General features: G+C 36.9%; 1 protein-coding gene across 1 annotated transcript in view; it reads left to right on the top strand.

Annotated features, from left to right (window-relative positions):
- TTC29 (tetratricopeptide repeat domain 29) overlaps positions 1-21,894 on the top strand; it is a gene marked incomplete at both ends in the record, with an annotated part of 77,238 nt that overhangs the window by 51,097 nt on the left and 4,247 nt on the right. The window contains 2 exons of the mRNA XM_009875836.1: positions 857-942; positions 16,325-16,416. Coding sequence (XP_009874138.1) covers positions 857-942; positions 16,325-16,416 — 178 coding nt within the window. The remainder of the gene's footprint in view (positions 1-856; positions 943-16,324; positions 16,417-21,894) is intronic.

Here is a 21,894-nt window from a genome sequence, read left to right as displayed (position 1 = left end):
TTGAGCAACAGAAAGACTGCATTTCTGTCTATTCTTAATCTACATTTTTTTAGAGATACTCATGTTCTGGAGGGAAACTTTTGAATATAGTATGAAACAGTAAGCATTTGTATGATTACTTTATATAAATTTTGGTGTGGAAGGGATGATTTTCTATCAGGGAGCAATATAATAAGACCAGCAAGCATTGTTTATTAGATCAGTATTAGTGAAATAAAACCTGGCATGGAAAAGCATGATATACCTCAGTTAGCAACTGCCTGTGCAGAGTTTCCTATGATTATTGCTTCCAAATGTGAGGTCTCCCTTTTTTTAGCTATTCTAGCCTACAGTAGCTTGCAAAGTAGTCAGGAGATTAAGAAATATGAAACCTTGTCTACTGACAGTTCTCTTTTGGTGTTTCACTAAAATTCACATTAGCAAAGTCTGTGTCTCAATATATTTTGTCTTTATATATTAGGGTTTATTATATATTTGTAGGTACTTTCATTTTATAAATGAATATATGGAGAGAAGGTACTATGATTGTCTAATGTGAAGACACTATGGGTATTACTAAACAATTCATGACAGAGAACATTACAGCATGTTAAATTGATTGTACTGCATTACTTATGGAGGATATTTTCTCCGACTTTACTGAACTTTCTTGTTGAAATTTGTGTAAACCCATAGCCTTTACCTTTAGTTACTACTATATATTTTTGGAAAGAGATAAATGGCAAGGATAAGAAGGAAGAAAAATATACTACAATATTCAAATATCTATGTTATTTAAGAACCTGCAAGTGCTGTCTGTACTAATGTAATTATGTCCAGATGATGCTGATTCCTGTAATTTTAATCCTTTCTTTAGGAGGCAATATGAAGATGGAGGGAGAAGCTGCATATTGCTTAAGTTTAGCTTATAATTTTGCTGGAGAACAGCAAACGGCATTATCGGTAAGTTTATTTTAAAGCTGCTCTAGCTTTCCTGATGCCTTTCTCTGCCTCCTTGGCATCATAGGCATTTGGGAGAGTTGAAGACACTTGGCTCGTGAACCTTTTATAACTGTATCTAGTTCTGTAGACAGGGATCTATGTGGCTTAAGCAGTTATGGTTCCAATAAATTCCGGACTTGATGGAGTCCAGGTTTTCAAGCTTGGATCTGTAGAAATAATACAAATTGACAATTCAGGTTATATGTGATGAGCTTTCCTTTTCCTATGTTCATACATAAATAAAACAGTTCTTATTTAGTTAAGTTTTTGTATAAACACCAGTTTTGTGAAGTAGTTTGATACAGTACATTTGTGAGGAACAATTAAAAATACATCCATTTACATGTTTCAAACATCAGGAATTTGGAAGAAACATGAATTGCTTTTGGTATGAAAAGCTGTAATGCTGATGAAATCCCTTCTGTTGATGCTTGATTTCAAGCTTCTCTTCTTGTGTTTCCCTTGAGCTTCCCATACATAGTAATTCTAAGACAATCAGAATTCTACATGTGGAATTCTAATCTGGCAGGAAGGTTCCTCTAGTTCGTTGTAGGTCAGCGTGAGAGGAAAGATAAACAGCAACTTGATTTGTCTGTCTGTCAGAGAGTTCGCAGTCCTCCATGATCCTCTTAAAAATATTGCGTGGAAAATAAGTTTGTTTGAATATTTGGTCCATGATTATTGTGATTAATCAGCTGGATAATTACCATTTCTGGTTTTATTTGTTCCTTTAACTACAGAATGGCTTGGTATTTTGTTAATGAATGTGTTTTACAGTGGTCGTTCTTTGTGGTTATTTGTTGCGGTGGTTTATTTTTTTCAGAAATAGACCAATAGAAGTCACAGAGTGAATTCAGCGTGGGTTTCAATACTGCTTGCTTGACTTGTGTATTACAGGAGGGGTTCTAGATTTCTGACTTGAAATAACTTCTTACATGCTTTTAATGATTTGTGTTATGATTTTTCCAAAAGTTATTGACTATCTTTATACATAATTCTTCAGTGCTCATAAACCTGCTATTTCCGTAAAACAACTGAATGCTGAAAGTGAGAGCCTGTTCTATCATCGGTTGCAGTGAAAACCTGTAGCTGAATGTGAAAATATTTCAAAATTAAAAACCTATATAAAATTTTATACAATTTTATCTAATAATTGCAAGAGCAATGAGAGAACAGGTTGCTTGATCTCTTGTAGGAATGCAGTATGACAGATTAGAGTAGAAATTTTCGTACTGAAGTTTATCTGCGTTGCTTTTGGACTGACAAATGTGCCAGCATTCTTACCTGCTCAGCTTTTCTATTAAGTTTCTGAGAGTCACAATAAGCTTTGTGAATGAAGAGCAGCAAGATAAACAAGTGTACTAAGAAGGCTGCATGCATATTTGATCTCTCCATCACAGGATAAATTAATTAGTAAACAAGACTGCACAGTATCCATGACACACAAAGGATCAAACCACCCTTGAAAGTGTCAAAAATATGAAATGTCCTGGTATTGAACCTCAGGATCCATTTTGCCTACATTTTATAGCTACTCCTTGCCCTTCATTGCTCCCTTATGCCTCCTACCAAAAAGTTAAAGCAATCATTTGGCAGTTCTCTTTCTTTTTGTCATATGCAGATTTTTTTTTATTTATTGTTTTTAAGGAACATTCTGAAATCTTGATTTGTGTAATGTAGTGCTATTAATCTAAAATATATATATAATAGGTTGTGCCTGTTGTTTTTAGTCTTACAAAAACACCTAACAGAAATGTGTGCTTTTGTTAAAAGGGAAAGAAAGTCTCCATAGTACAAAACATAAATTATACATTATGTTAAGGGAATAAAATATTATTTTAACAGCAATGAAAATACCAATACTTTTAAGTGTAAATAGTATAATATTATATTATAATATAGTGGCATTTCCTCATATAATGGCATTTTCAATAATATCACACAAAAACTGATGAAGTACTTCCATTCAGGAATTACAGTGTGTCATGGGAGTAAGAAAAGGGGGTAAAATTTTAGCTCCTTTTGTCCTTAGCAATGATCAATATAGACGGCAGTAAACTATCTGTGGCTGACAGTGCAGTTGAGCCCAAGTTGTCTTCGCTCTCCAATTAGAAATCATTGCCTAAAATTTACCCTTCTGTTCTCAGTTTAATGGTCTCTGCATCCAAGGGGAGCTCAGATGCTTACGGAGATGAAATCATTGCATCCCGTTCCCAGAGGGCTCCTGGTTATCATTGCACATAACATGCAGACAATACTGCTAGGAGCCAGTTTGCCTCATGGTAATATGTAGTTCATCACCAGCTTCTGTAGCATGCTAAAGAGGTCTTGCCACACAGCTTGGGACTATTCGGGTGTGGACTCAGGGGTCTCAGCAGTTATTTTCCTGCTTTGCATCAGTTTTCATCTTCTTTATCCTTTTGTGCCGAGGTCCACCTCAGGCAGTCTCCTTCTAGGGGAATCTGAAAGGAGCAGCTGTTACAGACACCGTGTCCTCCAATTGTTGCCACTTGGTTCCTTTTGCTGTTCAGCGAGCTGCTCCCTCCCCCAACACGCGCACACAGGAGCATGCATATAAACTTGGTTCTCTTTCATTCATGTCTTCCAGCAGAGTGGAGAAGCATATGTTCAAAATATTCATTATCTGATGCAGTAATTAAAGGTTGAAATTATTAAGCTGCAGCCTATTATATCAAAAATATGCAGTCACTTAGTATCGCATGGGCTAGTTTTCTTGGAGAAGGTTTTTGATTTGCTAGGCACTTGATGTTTAATCTTACATAATTTGATTTGGTGCATAATCTGTATAAATTGGTTTAATTTTATTTGATATATATGATTGATTTCACCGGACCTACTCAGATGTAAAAACATAAGTGTGTGCAAGTTTAAAAGCCTGGGAACTAATTATGTTCAACAGCAGTGTGGCATGTTTGTAATATTTTTCCTATCATCTGGTTTATAATCAAGCCTAATGGTTTTTCCACAAAATATTAATAGTTCACATTTTACAGATTTTATCTTAAACATTATAGATTTTGTCAGGCCAATTTTAAAGTAAAAGTTACTGTTTACCTGGTTTTCTTCAGACTTGTATAACGAGCAAAGCATTAAGTGAAACACTTCTGTGTTATTAGGAATCTTGCATAAACTATTGTAATCTAATTCTTGATGTGGGAATCTTTTTTAAAACTGGGCTTTCAAGAATGCTTCAAAGAGTTGGACATCAAGGTGTTTTTCGCTTTCAATTAGAGTTGAATCCCAAATCATCAGGAAAATTTCAGTCCTCATCTCTTGTCTGAGTATTAGGGTTTTTTCTAAGTGTTCCTTTATTTTGGATATTAAATCCTGTGTTTTAGGAATGTTACATATTTAAATAATTGAGGCAGTGTTCATGAGTTCTGAAACTCCTGCCAAAATAAATGTGTTAATTTATGACATAATGCTAGGTGCATGACTTGTCAGAATTACGACATACCAGCCACAGGCATAAAATTATCAAGAAAATTTATGAACTTACAAAGACATCTTCACATTTGAAATTACCCTATTAAAGCAATCAGAGGTGATTTATGACCCTAAAGTTAATTTTTGAAAAAGTCTATGTCAAAACAACTGAAAATTTTGCCTCAACTTGTGCAGCTAGAGAGAATGTAAGTAAATTGATGTGGGATTCGGGTATTCTGAAGTTAGTATGCACACTACGTTGTATTTAATTACATCTATTATATCTAATTACATAGATTACACCCATATGTAGGTATGACTTTGGTGAACTGAGGAGGATCTTGGCAAGTAAAAGAACTCAAAAATGGAGATTGAATGTTATCCTTTCTTCTCCCAAACATTGCAAGAGGTAGTTGGGAAGAATGAGAATCATTCCTTTGAGATTTGCTTACTATACTAGTGCTTTGCTAGAAGGCTGAGCTTGAAGAGACTCTTCTGTCAGTGGTGTCTGGGTTGACTTTAGGTTTAAGCTTTCATTACCATTGCTACAGAAAGAGGCCAGAGCATCTCTGCTGTAAGGATAGGCTGAGGGAGCCAGGATTGTTCAGCTGGGAGAAGAGAAGGCTCCAGAGGGACCTTATAACTGCCTTCCAGTACTTGAAAGGAACCTACAGGAAGGCTGGATGGCAGAATGGCATCCTGTGCTTGAAAAGACATTTTAGCAGAGAAGTTTAAGAAAAGGTCTTATCATTCTTAGAGGCTTCACTTTTACTGAAACAATTTTAAAATTGTTCCTAAAAGTGTACCAATATAGAAAATTTAGATTTTTTTTATATTAGAGGAATAAAAAAAACAGACAAAACTGAGTCATCTTTAAAGGTAGGCACTTCTGATTGATCTTGACACTGACAATGGATTATGTACAGACAAAGGTTTTCTTCTTGAAAGTCTAGAATTAGTGAGCCAATTCTAAAACTCGCTAGCTTTCATGTTTCTGAAAGATCTCACTGCTGCTAGGCATTGGTGAAGTCAGTACAAACAAAATAGGTGAGAATAATTAGTACTGATGGTGAACTTTGCCCTGATAAAATATACTGATGCAAATACTAATGGAATTAAAAGATGAGAAATTATTTGTGTTGAGAAGATCTGAAACTTCAGGAAAGAGTTGGATGTCTCATCAATTAATTTTTTGTTTTTAGTTTAGCACTTCATTCTTAAAGTGAAAGGTCTAACTTTTTATTTGGATGTGAAAGTTAATGGTCTCTTAGTGAAAGAAATATTCCTTCTGTTGGTTTAATTTAGATAATCATTTTCCTGCCTTAGCCAGGTTCTTAGAAACCTGACAACAATGCATAAAATGTTTTGAGTAGCCCTTGGGTGTAATGTTACTGATTTCTGGCAGTACTTTCCTTTATACGAGACAGATTTGCAGCTTGGTGATACGATGTCCACTACAGTTGCCTTGGAACATAGTATCATTTTGGTTTTGGAGTCTCTGGTTCAGTTTGCACTTTACTAGGTTAATGGCATCAGAATAACCCCCCACAGTAAACTGGATTTTTGTCAAGATAAATGTTCCACAAGAATACCCTTTGTAAGAAAACACTCTTAAATGCAGTGCTGCTGCAGAATTACAGTAGTCAAATTATGCAAAACTTAAAGAGCATGAGAAACAAAAAATATTAAATATGTAAGAAATTATTACTTGATGACAAGAAAATCATATTAACAGATTTCCATGTTTTCCCATAGCAGCAAGGACAATAAACGCACTAGTAACTTGTTGATATCAACACTACACTTCAAGAGTCTCGTGTTCCATAAGACTGGCCACCAAAACAACATAAATGGATGGACTTTCATCTCATCTGTTACAGCTTTAAATTTAATCATTCATATATCCCAAAAAAGCAGGACAACTGCAGTGAGCTGCAGATTTGACTACGTGCTCCATTAGATAAATCTTTCACACCTTTTTAGAATTTTAGAGCTATAAGACCCCTGGTGTTCTCAGGTATCTGAATATAAATTGGTGACAAAAGGTTTAAACCTCCAATTTTGGTGGCTGTGCATGGAGAACATTTGTATTTGCTTTTTTTTAATTCCCAAACAGTATGAAAGTTGCCAAGTTTATATTTATTTATAAGGTTTACATAACCTTACTTAAAATACATATATATTAAACATCCTGAATTTAGATGTCATATAATTTAACGTATCAAATATGGTTTCCTAAACTTCAAAATCTGCTTTTTGGTAAGATTTTGACTCAGGGTATCTATTACAAAATGACAGCTATTATTAACTTATACACAAATGCACTGGTGCATGCAAACACATTTCCTATATGAGTTTGCAAAAGAACTGGAGGGAGCTGCAGTGCGACATTAATAAAAATATTTAAGTGTTTCTGCATTAATAATAACAATAGATATCCAAAGATTAAGAGAACTCTTTGACTCTGAATCATTTCCATGAAACTGTTGCCAGCTGTTGTGTTTGAACAAAGGAAAAAGCAAATTTTCCTTTACTGGAGTTTTGCTTAGCTCTAATACGTTGGAACATTGAGGACAAAGCAGTAAAAACTCCTTAAGTCACTCTGCAAGAGAATAAAAATACCTGTACATCTTCTTTTCACCAAGGCACAGAGGGCAGAGCAGCTGACGATTATGGAGCCTTTGCTCTGATCCTACCTTTTTTGATACAAGTGGTAGGATGGAATGATTTCTGCTACTCTCTGCTTATTCTCTACTAGGTATGGCCAGTGGACTTAGCTCCTCTTCGGGCGAGGTAGGAGCCGGATGGTGACCACAGCTATGTGCTCTCTGTTTTATGGGATATAAGTTTTATGGGATATTAGTCCACTTGCTCTGACTGAGGTTTCTAAAACTCTAATAACTGTCTTCTGTCAGTTAAGAGATGTGATTTAAGCAGACATTTTCTACTTCTGTATTGAAACTTTTTTTTAGAGTAGCTAATAAAATATATTCCTTTTTTTCCTCCTTTTTTTTTTTTTTAAATAACTGCTGATCTACAAGTTTCTACTCATTTCATTCCTACAGACTAGGAACAAAAAAGACAAACCGGTAGATTTGTATGTTATAGAGGTTATTTACTTTACGGGCTTTAGACTATATTGGATTTCTAGCTTAGGTGTGCTAAACTTTGAAACCTAAACGCTGTGAAAGAGATAGTTACAGCAAGTCTTAGTTTGTAGCTTATATTGTCTGAGAAACAATACTGTGAGAGGTCTTAGGAACTGTCAGTAGTACGTCCTTTAGTGAAACTGCACTTATTATGCCCAGGGCTGTAGCAAGTGGCTGAAAAACTGTGTAAGAATTTTTTCTTATCCTGTTAGTCAATATACTTATGGAAGTCAGACTTTTTATGAGTTTTGAGAAATGAAACATTTGTACCCATGCGATTTAGACTCGGAAATTTCAGTACTTAAATGCAAATATATTCATAATCTGTGAGGTTTTGTTTTCCTTTGTATAGTTTAGCTCAAATGAACAGGCTTTAAAAAAAAATCTGTAAAGTAAGGCTCTTAAAATTAGATTGGTATTCCAAATTTGTATAGTTCAAGCTACAGCAATTTACTTATTAAATGCATGTTTAAATTTCAGTTCGGTTATTCCCATTGACTTCAAGGGGACAACTCATACATTCAGGTGCAAGCAAATTCTGCAAACCTTTGCTTGATCACACCCATGGATGGCTAGATTGGAGCACAGGAGGTCTTGAATCAGACATCAGATCTTAAGGAATTTAAAATTTATCCTTTGATAGATAAATAACCAGAGAAGTTAAAACACTGAAGCATAGCAGTATGAAACCTAGAGCTTGCTGCTTCATTGCTAGAAGCAATTTGTTTTGCTGTTTTGCTTTCAGCTTATGTATAATTTCAGAGCTGATCAAAAGAATTGGTAGAAAAGTGTGAAATAAATTGTAATTCTAAATAAATCGATTTAACATTCCTTTGTGCTTTAAGTGATTTTAGTAATATTAATATTTAAAATATTTGTCTGAAATCTTTTTATGACTACATCTAGCAATAATGGCCACCATTTCATTCTGCTATTTTTCATATTAGAATATTACACAGTAAACATTGTAAAAATACTATCTTTTAGCACTGAAATGGATGCAAAAGATTTCAAATGTTTATTTGCATATAAATGACTCAAGTTTTACTCAGTAAATAAGAACAGTCTATTAATCCTTTTACTACTTTTCTTACATGGCTTAAAACTTAAAGAAAACACGGCTATCATCGGAATGAGAACTTGAACTGCCACATAGGTATGCAGAAAAATAATGGCTTTTAACTGACTTAATTTTTTTATTCACCCTCCTAGTTTCTCTCTGCAGATTTTTCCATTGTTTTATGCTAGTTTTAGGGTTTGTTTGTTGGCTTTTGGCTAGGAAAACTTTGTGTAATTACAAATACCTCTCCATGGGTAGACTAAAGATATTAATAAGCACGAAGCAGAATATTTAGAGATGCTTTGTCTAAGAAGTAATGGGCGTTTAAGCATACACATGCATATGGTTCAGTACTACTGTCTTAGAAGGCTACAGCAATGCAACTGCCGAGTATATTCGTGTAGACGCAACAGTGTGATAAAAGCAGTCCAGACATCTGGATCGCAGTGCTGCTATAGAAAACATTTCTGAACAATTTGCATTATTGCACTTACCCAAATTTCCAGTCTTGTCCACCTCTTTCTCCTTGTTTCTTTCTCCGCCTTTGTCTTTCGTGTACTGGCAGAATCTCATTTTTCCTTTGCAAGTCACCTCCATCTGCTTGTGTGTCAGAGTGGCCCTCATGCCACACATCACATTGAGGAATTCTCAAGATGAAGGGCTGTATTCACATCACTACTTCTGTCTCAGCACTGTTTCATGCTTGTCACTGCTCAGCACTCAGCGCCACACTGCCTTGTTTTGTCAATAACCATTTATTTGTTGCTGGAATAGTAGCAACCATTACATCTGACCTCCCTGTTTCATCAATTATGGATAGATTATTGGATGTGAACATCTGCAAAAGCTTGCTGTTGAACTTACCTCCTGGCTGGGATTAGATAAAGTATTAAACTGTTGTTTATTGTCAGGCCAAAACTCTACTGGGAAGCCAGGGAATTCCAAGACTAGCAGACTCCCATCAGCAAGCACCAAAAATTGTTTAGTATTGCCACCGTTTCCCATAAGATCGTAGCCATTTATTATTTACACTTATTACTAGTTGTTATAACATACTTGATAAAAGCTCTTGGCAGGCACAGTGTTTCCAGCTATTGTCACATCTGTCAGGATGGAAAGGATACATAAACTGTTTTTTCCTCTTATATTGCTGTTAAAGGGTAACAGATGAAGCTTCTTCACTCCAGACTGTTAAGCCATGCTTTTTTTTGAAGAAATATGTCAACAGTGGCTGGTTTGGAAAACATTACATTCCTGTACTAAATAAAGATTGCAACAACTTCTACTCAGAGTTATGTCCCTTGCACTAAAGATTTCAAGTTGTACAATAACAAACTAAAATACCTGTTTTTGACATTTGTGTAGGTTCTTGCTTTGAAGAACCTGACTGATTCTTTTTTTAGTTTTTGTTTACTTTGATAAAAGTCTTTATGAGGTACAATAGCTAATAGAACAGTGAGTGCCTTCCTATGAAGTTGTAGGTGTAGAGAATCGGAATTAATGTAATTGTTAGTGGCACAAAAGGCCAGAATTAAGAACAGTACTAAGAAGGATGAGAACAAAAGTTTTAATGTTAGTTCAATCATCTGTACATACCTCTCTTAAGTTTCCTGAGCAGCAAAATGAAGTATACAGGTTGAACTCCTGACCTTGTGGAAGCCAACAGAAGTTTAAAGTTACTCTGGGAAAAGGAACTTTTTCAATTAGTTACTGTATTTACATATAATCCATTCAAAACCAAAGCAAAACATACACACTCTGAATATTATGCAAAGCACACAAGTAAGATTGGATACAGGCAAAGGACCCTACGTCTTATCCTGATAGACACTTCAGGAATGAGTGAAATGCTGGTCTTCCTTTCTCTAATCCTTCAAACAGATGCAGACGCACATGACCCGAGGCGTGTATTGCCATGCAGGTTTATAGAGCATCAAGGTAAACATTGCACTTGATAGCCAAGAATAACAGGGGAGCGAAGAGTGTGGACTAGGTGGAGCCATTACCTCTCAGGGAGGGCATCAACCAAGCAACAATTTAGCAATAGCCGTGTCCTGGTGAGAGCATGTGGAAGGTCTTGAACAAGGGTGCTCCACTTTAGTGTTTGACTTGGCCAGATTTCTCGGGGAGTTCTTTCACATCCTTCCCCATACCTCTGTCCCTAGTTGCCTTGCTCCAAGATGCATGCTTAGGGTATATATTATCCAAATACCCATATTAAAGTCCCTGGAAGACCAGTTCTAGATCAGACCAGATTGACCAATTCCAGGCAAATTCTTCCTGTCTCTGTAGGAGCAGTGACAAAGTTTGTACATTTCTGCTTTATTTTTTTCCCTTTATTTATCAAAGCAGTGCAGTCCAGTGTAATTAGATGTGGGTAAGAGCAAGGAGTCAGCATTCATATTTACAGAATTTGAGTTCATGAATTTCAGTTGTGAGAGGGAGAACTCAGAGTCCTGGCAAATAAGGGACTACTACCTCTTTCCTCATCACGACATCTGTTTTCAGTATCCCGTAACTGTGAGCTTGCGGACAGAATGCTGTACTGCTTCTACACTGGATGCTCACTGTGCCTGAATACATTTAGTATTTAACAAGGTGCAGCCTGCCATTCAATTGATATTGGTGTATTATTTGCCTAGGATCAATGAGCTCTGCTCCTTGTAGTCAATACATTACATGAAAAATACAATTCTCTTGTTGCTATCCAACCTCTCACCCTGTGTTTTCAGCAAAATAAGAACACATCTGGGTGTGTATTGTGAAACTCTCCTTTGATCTTACTCAGGATGGCCAGAGGCATGTAACCACTTAAATTATAGTAGTAAAGACCGTGCTTTTTAGGCATTTTTAAATATGCATTTCTTGGGGAGCTATGGGAGAGAGTTCACTGAACTGCAAAATGCCTATGCATACAGTTCTATTGTCTCTTTTTTCACTGGAGTGTATGGAAATAATTATTTAGTGGCAGTCAGACCTATGTGGTTTTTTCTGAGAATATTTAAGAGGTACTAAGGAGTAGGAGGCCAGTAGTCTCATCGAGTTGCATTGTCTGTCTACCAACATCTATGGCTGACTCTGAAAAAATATTGTCATATGCTGCTAGCCAGGCTGGGCCTTAGTCTGTTACTGCAGCACCTGTCAGAAATCATTAGCTGCTGATCTCTTTGACTAATGTTCCAGTTGATTGTCTGATTCATGTTCAAGATCTGTAAATGAGGCAGAAGCATCTTTGCTGCTTACCAGCTGTGAAATGGCTAAACACAACTAAATTTTCAGAAATCAGAATAAGTGTATTTCCAATAAAGTTTGACAACAATATCAAGTGCAAAACTGAGAGTTTTCTGGTTTTTAAAGTTACAGTATCATAAACCAATATTATCCCATCATATTTTTGTCAGAGTAATATATTTTACTGAAATAATGAAATGCTAGTAGTAGTGCTAATCTTTTGTTGAGTTGGATAGACTTTCTTTATTCAACATAAATTCATACCTTTGATTTTTACTCTTATGTTTTACTCTTATGTCCATTATCCTCAGATGTATCAATGTTTAGCACAGCCTATGTGATTTTTTCCAAGTGCTCAGTGTATGCCAGTGAGGTGTGTGCATGGTTTTACGTCTGTATAAAAGAGATACAGATGTGGCAGCAATAAAAAATAAGGGATAGGATTTGGGGGAGGGAGAGTCTTGAGGGAGGAGCTGGTGTATCTGTTTTATATTAATGGAATAACCCCAGGAGAGTCGCACTGGCATAATGCTGAGATAACTGGGAAGCAAATCTGGGCCTGAGATCCGACTAATATTTTTCTTGGCAAAGGAGGTAGATGTGAAATTCACCACTACCCAGAGAATTAGTGCAAGAGCTATCCCACAAAATACGATCTAGTTTGCAGATTTGAGCAGAGCTTATTACTTTATTTTCATTCCGTAACTAATTGTAGCCACGATAGACTTGCAAAGGCCCAGGAAGAGAGTTGATTGTGTAAATGCTGTCCTCCTCCCAGGTGCACCTGCATCCAGCTTTTAGTGCTAAGCAAGAAAACAAGGGAAACTGGGTGATATATCCTAATTTATTTATTTTTCTGGTTTGGAGCCATGAAAGCTACTTTTTTTTTTTCTTTTTCTTTTTTTTTTCCTGCATACACAAAAGGAATAGTGGATGGCATTTGGGACAGTTATCTGTAATGTGTAAGACAAAGTTGAAGTCTTCACCCTGCCACCTTCTCACATCCTGCACAAATGCAAACAGGTGATTGAAACCTACTGCTCATTTCTGTATTAGACTTCAATTTTTATATTATTTTGTTTTTTAATCAGTATTTTCACTGCAGACCCATAGAAGTAGGAAGTTGGAGACAGTCAGTGTGTTTGGTCACATGGAGCCAAAAATCAATTCTTGACCACAGTCCGTACAGTATTTATAATATTTATTTTGTTGAACTTATATTTTCATTTTAGAGACAGAAAGAACTGTACATTACTCTGTTCAACTGCATATACAAGGATCTTTTTGCACTAGTTGCTAAGAGTATCAAACTCTATTTGAAATAGTATGGAAATTTTAAAATGGAGCCTAGATAAATCTATTGCTTTCTTCCCCAGAACAATTTGTACACAACTAATTCAAAAACCTCATCAAAATAAATTAAAAAAACAACCAACAACAATAAACCAAGACATTTTGCCCCTTCAGTAACTCTAAATCTCTGAAAACTTGGTCTGAGTATACACTTTATGGACATATAATCCCTACATTATTGGTATAGATTCTTATGAGGTCCCATTCAATACCTCTTTACCCAATGTTATATATTTTTATTTACGTTTCCTTAACATGAAGAAATTACCGACATGATGCTTGAATGCACAATATTTGCACAGAATACTGAAGCAGAAGCATGATACTTTATTAAGAAGAGGATTTTCTGCTGTCTAAAACAATTTTTCCATCCTTTTTCCTTGTGTAATGACAGCTATGTTCTCTAGGGCCACAAATGCAGCAAAACTGCACATTTGTTTAGGAGTTTTCAGCATTGTTACTGATATGTTCCTCTTCCTTGGATGTCACTGTCCTCTGCACAGGTTGGCCAAAATATGTATGTAAAAGATCCATTTCTGGCTATATTTCTGTCTACAGGTAGAAGAACTTTGATGGGAGCCTATAAATTCCATTAGTTCCAAATGATATGGGTTGCCAGTATTTATCCACTTGTCAGAGAGCTAATAGATGACTGCCCAGCCATACCCACTAACACTCTCATGCCACGTGCATGATATTCATAGGAATCCAGTTAGAGGGAGTGATTGTTCATAACCTGTGAAAATAAACAGTAAAGTTTTCATGTCCATTTGTTGTTTTCGGGTTGCTTACAAATGCTGGTAGATGTCACTGTGTCAATTCCACTTGATCTGCCAGCATGCAAGCTTTATAGTTTTTTATTTTGAATGAAAATTAAAAGAGCACTGTAATGGCATGAGGCTTTGGGTTCAATGCATTAATGCTTACATGTTAATCCAGCATTTTATCCTGCCCTATTTCCTAATACCGAATATTGAAGGTAAAGCTTGCCCCATGGATGAGGAAGCCCCGCTTCACTTCCTCCAAATAAATGGATACAGGGTAATTGTAGCATACAGAGACACTACACGGCTTCTTCTTCCATCAAGAATGTGTCTCTTTTTGTGTCCCTACATAGTTTCTGAAGCTGGAGGATTTACTTGAAAAACAGACATAAAGAGTATATTTTCTATTGTAATTTATCAGGACTTAGTCCCTTTCATGTAGATGATTTGATTACTGTTATTTCATCATTATTTAGAATGAAACAAGTGATTTGTGTAGAGTAGCAGTAACCTGGGACTGAAATGAGCACTTTTCATCAATATGAATGAGTGGCTTTATTATTTACTTCTTTCTAGCACCTGTTGCAGAGATGGAGTGAGCCAACTTTTTACTTAAGCTACTCTATGGGTTTTTCCTTAGTTTTATCTGTATTTTTTAGGCTTTATGATATCTTTCATAGAAAAAAAAAACATACAGTAGCCTAAGCCTTAAGTGCCTAAGTAACCTTTCTGTGGTAGACAGTAATGACTAGAGGCCTTATGTCTTAGTTTAATATTCAGAGGCCGATTTAAAGTAGGAGTGATTTCCGATCAGTCCAATACATAAAATTATGGAAACCTCCTGATTCTCTTATGGCAGGTTTTCTAATTACACTCTGAGTTAAATGCAAAACCAGGCACTGTTTTGTGGTCACTTTTGTGTGTTTCTGTTACCATCCTAGATTATTAGAAGGATGCACTGCAGATCATGACAACTTTGAGTATGCATTCAGTTTAGGGTGAATTCTGAACTGATGTGACAACTTCCTAACTGAGGTGCCTTTATACGCTTTTTGTCATATCTTACGCGTTGATAACTCAATTGGCGATGACCTTAAAGTATAGGGTGCAATGCGGATGTATATGAAAACATACCTGATAAGAAAGTACTTGAGGGATGATATATAGCACAGTGCACATTAATAAGTGCTACTGTTAGTACACACAGAGCTTTTTAAGTAAAAAATAAGAGCCATGTCCAGGGATACTCCTGCATGTAGTAAAACTCTTTCAAGAACTAGGAAGTCTGAGTAAAGGAAACAGTGATAGAAAAGGTGATGTCCATAGCATTAGCACACACAGGTAATCTTCATTTTAACCATGACTTTGCCAATGACAAGGGATGCAGTCTTAATAGAAAATACCCTATCTTTTACATCTTGGGGCATGCAGGATACTGTCATATGTCCCTGGGCATCTCCCATCCCCCTTTCAGAGCTGGTAAATGACATTCACTACTCCTTTCTTGGAAACGTGCAAAAAGGATTTCCATAGATAGTCTTTGGAGATTTCCTGTTTTCTCATGTGTGTAATAGGTTGGGTCAAGCAACAAACAGGAAGAGAAGAAATAGTAGGATTTAATTGTATACGCACTCTGCTGTCACCACCATTGGAAAAAAAAGGATGAAAAGAGAAATTATGCAATACAGGTGATGTCAGTGTTAGAATTAAAATCGTATGTTTTTATGCAGCAGCAATAAGCCTTCGGTTATGGGAGGGATCATGATAATAGAGTACATTGCAAGCAATTGTTAACAAATTGCTTCTGTACATGAACAATTAGTTGTAAAATAAGCCAACATAATTTAAATGTATAACCTATAATCACTTTTTGGGGGTATCTGAATTGTACTGAGAAAAGTTGTCATAGTGACAGTTTAAAGAAGGAAAAATAATATTAACTTGTATTTCAGCATATTGTTCTAAAATTCCACGAATACAAAGGATACTGTCTTCAGGTATTGATTATCAAAAATTCATAAAAGCACAGCATCTTAAAATCTTGTTAAATTATGGATAAGGAAATTTTTGTTGCTAATCAGGTAATACATCTTTGTTTTTTGGAAAGTATCAAAGAACAGGGATTTAAATGCAAGTTACATCTTTTTAATTTGTAATTATTGAGTAATTTCAAACAATGATAAGGGGTGATCAAAAATCTAGTCCCGTACAGTTAATTAAAGAATAAATGTACAAGTGGGAAAAATAATTTTGTTCATATGGACACAGAGACTGACAAAAAAACCCCCGTAGAGATTCCTAGCATTGTATTTATTGTTTTTTATTCTCCTGTTTCACAGATTTTGAACACCTCTGTAAAAATCTTCACATCACTTTGTGATTCTGCTGGCCTAGGCAGAGCATATGCAGCTATAGCCAAGATCCTAGTAAGGTAGGTTAGCAAATCCTTGTTTGACTGTCAGTGCAGATTCATTCAACTGTGAAAGACTTAAATTGTTAGAGGTCTGTCGCTTCCCATTACTGACTGCTTAAATTTTAAGCAGTGCCCTTCTTGCAGTAAGTGACCCTTTCATCGAAAGTTGTTTTAAACTGGTACACATTTTTTTTTAGTGTACAAGCCAAGATTTTCTTTACCTCTAAACTATAATATGTCTTTTTTCTTCACATTTTGGGGCTTGGTTTTTTTCCTCTACAAGTTTTGGAGGGTCCTTACTGGTAAATAGAAATCTAGGCATATTTTCCAGGATAAAAACCCTCAAAAAACCTTGAAGAATATACCAAGCTTCAGTAGGTATCTCAGTGTAATCTTTTCTGAACTGTAGTTTTTAGTGCACTCACTTCTTCTGTGGAGGCATTGGTGGTTTGTGCATGTGTAACTAAACATAAATTTGTTGCAAATAAGATGCTTGTCTTCAGTGTTTTTGCCTCAGTGTCTGTCATTAAAATCTTCTTCCACGTGAATTAGTTTGAAACTACTTCAACGTCTTGCACAAATAAACGTGGCATAAAGTAGTCTTATGCAATTATCATATGAAGTAGGAGAAAAAGATTCAAGTGAAGATTGCAGCTTGTCCTTGATTCATCTTATGTTTGGGGAGTTCAGCGCATAGGATTCATCACAGAGGTTGGCAATTTTTTGTGGAGGAGGACTTGTCACCAGGTTTATTTCAATGTGCAGGGCGAATTCTCCTGTGTGAGTTAGATACCTTGTCTCTTGGCCTTTCAGAGCATAGAGGGACCAGCCATAATCACAGTTCTCTTCGGCTGTCTGATACATAATTCATGGCTACTCATATTCTGAGCATCCTAAATAAGCACATGGGATAAGATGTTCAAAAAGCTCCAGAACAGACTTAGAATACCAGGTCCCATTTTCAAAACTGTCTTAAGCCTGAGAAATATTTATTTGTTACAACATCAGCTGTTACAATGAGTGACTGCAATGAGTGCAAAGGTGTCTGAGCTTTCAGTAACATTCACGGGTTCCTTGTATTTCCAAAAAGCAGCAGTCTGGATAGAGGATGACCTAAGATAGCCAAGAGGACACTCCTAGAAAACCATGTATATTAATTCCATCTCTTTGTGATTTAAGCATTCTGGAATGAGAGAACATACATTTATTTACTTGGAAGTTTAATAGCTTCAAGCTTAAACAAGGTAGGTTTAGACTAGACACTAGGAAGAAGTTCTTCATGGAAGGAGTTGTGGGATATTGGAACAGGCTGCCCAGGGACGGGGTTGAGTCACCCTCCCTGGCTGGGTTTAAGCATTGCTTGGATGTAGTGTTGAGTGATATGGTCTAGGGGTGAACTTGCGAGTAGGGTTAATGGTTGGACACGATGATCCCAAGGGTCTTTTCCAACCTGGATGATTCTGTGATTCTGTGAAGTTACAGATTTGGAGATCCTTCTGAAGTCAGGTTGCTGAACTCTTCCTCTGAAAGACCATGCCAGTGCAAAATCTTTTCTTAAAAGCAGAGCTGAAGAGGGAATGGCTAGTGATTTTCTTCTGCATCTAAACTGTACTTCACATATTCTGGGAGCATTCTCTAGCTATCTGAGACTGGCCGGTCTCAATGTTTCCAGTAGGTAAGGAGAAATGAAAGGGGAAGCTAAGACTACTAAGACTCCCCAGTTCAGTTTTTAAGGCATTCTTCTAGGAAAGGAGCATTCTGAATGGTTCAACTGAAGGAGGAACTTATGTCTAGGATCAGGAATTTAACTGCTAATCTATTGCACAGGTAAAGACAAAACTGTAAACACTTCCTCTGGAAAATGGCTGCTATGGTATTTTTTATAAAACCTATCTGGTAGTTATGCCCTGAAAGCATTAACCAAATTATACACCTTACCTATGTGCCTGCTTTGAAGAGCTTTATGTCTATGATAGGCATAAACTGCTCAGTCCTGTAAAACATTATGGTGATTCTCAGCACCTTTCAGGCATTTGAGAAACTATTACTTAGCAAATTCTGGGTGCCTGTAAATCATAGAGTCGTAGATTCATAGAATAGCTGGGGTTGGAAGGGACCTTTAAAGAACATCCAGTCCAACACCCCCCTGCAGTGAGCCCGGACATCTTTAACTAGATCAGGTTGCTCAGAGATCCGTCCAGCCTGATCTTGAATCTTTTCAGGGTTGGGACATCTACCATCTCTCTGGGCAACCTCTTCCAGTGTTTCACCACCCTCATTGTAAATAAATTTCTTCCTTCTCTCTAGTCTATCGTCTTCTAGTTTAAAACCGTGACCCCTTGTCCTATCACAACAGACCCCATCCTTCTTATAAGTCTCTTAAGTACTGGAAAGCCACCATAAGGTCTCCCTGGAGCCTTCTCTTCCCTAGACTGAACAACCCCAATTCTTTCTTCATAGGGGAGGTGTTCAATCCCTCTGATCCTTTTTGTGGCACTCTTCTGGACCCACTCCAACAAGTCCACATCCTTCTTGTGTTGAGGGCCCCAGAGCTGAACACAGTACTGCAGGTGGGGTCTCACCAGGGTGGAGTAGAAGTCCCCCAGCAGGACAAGAGCCTCCTGTAGCTGGAGTGAGAATGCTTCGTCAATAGATTCCCCTTGATTGGGAGGCCTATAGTAGACACCAACCACAAGGTTCTCTTTGTTGCTTTGGTCTCTAATTCTTACCCATAAGCTTTCAACCTGCTCGTGGCTATTCTTCAGAGACAGTTCTTCACACTCTGTCCACTTCTTGATGTAGAGGGCAAGACCACTCTGCCTTCCTTTCCTGTCCCTTCTGAACATCCTGTAGCCATCAATAGCCATAATGCAGTTATGAGATTCATCCCACCAAATTTCAGTAACTTGAACAACTTTGCAACTGAAGTTGAGCCAGAACTGAATTCTCACATTCAGTTGACCAAAAATTCAAAGTTGCCACAAGACAGCAAGGCACACGCACGGCAAAGGCAACCAATGGGATCCGGGGCTGCAGTAGGCAAAGTGCTGCGAGCAGGTGGATGGAAATGGTTCTTTGCCTCTGCTCGGCACTGGTGAGGTCGCCCCAAGGGTGCTGTGTCCCATACTGGGCTTCCTAGTACAAGAGAGAGGTGGACATAGTGGAGTGAGTCCAGAGAAGGGCTGCAAAGATGACTAAGGGATTGGGAGTATCTGTCTTTGGAGGGAGCTGGAATTGGAAGAGAAGGCTCAGAGGGGATCTTGTCAGTACCTCTGACGTAGCAGTAAAGAAGAGGGAGCCAGTCTCTCCTCAGTGGTGTTCAGTGACAGGACAAGAGGCAGTGGGCACAAACTGAAGTACATGAGTTTCTGTTCAAAAAGAAAAAGAAAAAAAATTCCTGTGAGGGTCAATGCTGGGACAGGTTGCAGAGTCTCCAAAGAGACTTGCAAAGTCACTCAGAACTCCACTGGACACTGCTCTAGTTGACCCTGCTCTGAGCAAGGTGGATGGAGATTATCTATAGAGATCCCTTCCAATCTCAACTATACTGTGATTCTGGGATTTTTGTCTTAAGCAGTCCTTCCAGATAAATCCCTGTTTGCCATGTAATGATCTCTCATAGAATGCTTTCTGTAACCCAGTATGATGGATATTTCAGACAAATTTACTTTTCAAAATTCAATAACAGAATTTTTTGTGGACAAAATCATACTTGTCCAGCTCTACTGTTTCTTCCTTGGAGGAGGAAAGGGCATAAACAATGCTTTGAAAAGCCAATTTAAAGAGAGAGATTGAAAAAAAAAAATCTAAGTTTCAGTTTACTCTCACACCAAACTTTTTGCTGTTTACATGTCTGATCTATAGCAAACAAGCCAATTTCTGGAAATCCTGTTTAGAAAATATCAGATAAATGCATGGGTAATTACTGTTGGCGACAAAATCTCCATATTCATCTTGATCACTTTTTCTTTACTTTTATTTTTACCTGGTCTAGGCTAGACTTGTGCAAATCATTTTAAATCTGATGGATATCTTTACAAAGAAAAGACGACCCTTTCCCCAAACTAATACATTATAACCATAATGTCTACCAGAATTCACGCTGCTTGCCTTGTGACAGGTTGGAGAAAGTGACTGAGCCCTCCTGAATCTCTCAGAACTGATCTATGGCTTCAGAATTTTTTGGGAAATCTTTGCTGCAGATGTTTCCACAGACCATGGGAAACTGAAAATCTCTATCATGTGCATTTAGGCATGTCATTTTCCAGGGAAAAATCTGACATAATAGCATCATGTTCTTGACTTATTCTGCCAGTGTCCACCATAGTAATGACTTCTTGTGGACACAGGATTTATACATCCAATTCAATCACATGAGCAATCCTATAAAAGGTGCATATTTTCATAAAAGTCTAATAGGAGTAAAAATCTCATAGGGCATTTTAGCATGAAACTGGAAAATGAGTTGCTGTAGATATGTAATCTCTTCTGCTGAAGTCATCATAACTGTTCTGTAGGATCATGAATGACTATATCTTTAGGAAATTATATTTTATGCATTTAGGAGGGTGATGTCTAAGGAGATAGAAAGTATATGGCTTTATAAAATAACATGTAGATTTTTGAAGGAACTATAAAATATTAGCCCTTTGAGTGGGAAAGACCTGTTTATCATGTTATCAGGTGCAGGAGAAAACGTTTCAGTAATCCTAGCATACTTTAGGCTGTAGTGCTTTTAAAAGTACTTCCCTTGAAAAATAGCTAAACCATACCAACCAATTGCTAGTTGGCCTAAGTGAAGTTCTAACAGTGAGAAATATCTTTCTGATACCTTGAAAGAGGTTATATGCCCTAGCAATTTTTGTATTTTCTATATGTGGAGCATAGGCTTTTATGTGAAGTATAAAAAATAGCCAAAAATACATCAAAACATTTCTATTAATTCATGAAATTAAGAAAACCTTTTTACATTTTCTCCTGTCACTGATTCCATTTGCTTTATTACTTTCAGCCTCTAGCCCACAAACTTGGTGGCACAATCAACAAACCCCTCAGTGGCTGTTCCATCTCTGCTCTATTTGATTTCTCCACTCTGAGTAAATGATTAAGTTTTCATGCATTGGTTCAACCAAAATCTATGTTCACTCAACCACATCCTTTATTGATTACTTCTACTGCAAACAGTAGGCCAAGTGTGATATACATAATTGGACAGTTGTCAGGGGATGTGGGTGTTAACAGTCCTGTTTTCCCAATTGGAAACTGGAATCACCTTGATACACAAATATTCTGCACTGTTTCATTCTCATTCCTTGGACCAAAGAGTCCTTTTCCTCAGAATATATATTTTTAACTCTCAGAGGTCTGGTTGAATGGATTTAATGATTATACCATATAATATGCTCTTCAAGTTGCACCTGTGCACTGCATATAGAAAACTAGAAAAACTGGAATTAATATTTGTCTAACACTTTAACCTTGTCCTTTAACTTATAT

The sequence above is a fragment of the Apaloderma vittatum genome, unplaced genomic scaffold (genome assembly GCF_000703405.1).
Source record: "Apaloderma vittatum isolate BGI_N311 unplaced genomic scaffold, ASM70340v1 scaffold3209, whole genome shotgun sequence".
In the NCBI taxonomy this organism is placed as follows: Eukaryota; Metazoa; Chordata; class Aves; order Trogoniformes; family Trogonidae; genus Apaloderma; species Apaloderma vittatum.
Note: the sequence above shows the minus strand (reverse complement) of the source record. Positions and strands in the feature narration are given on the sequence as shown.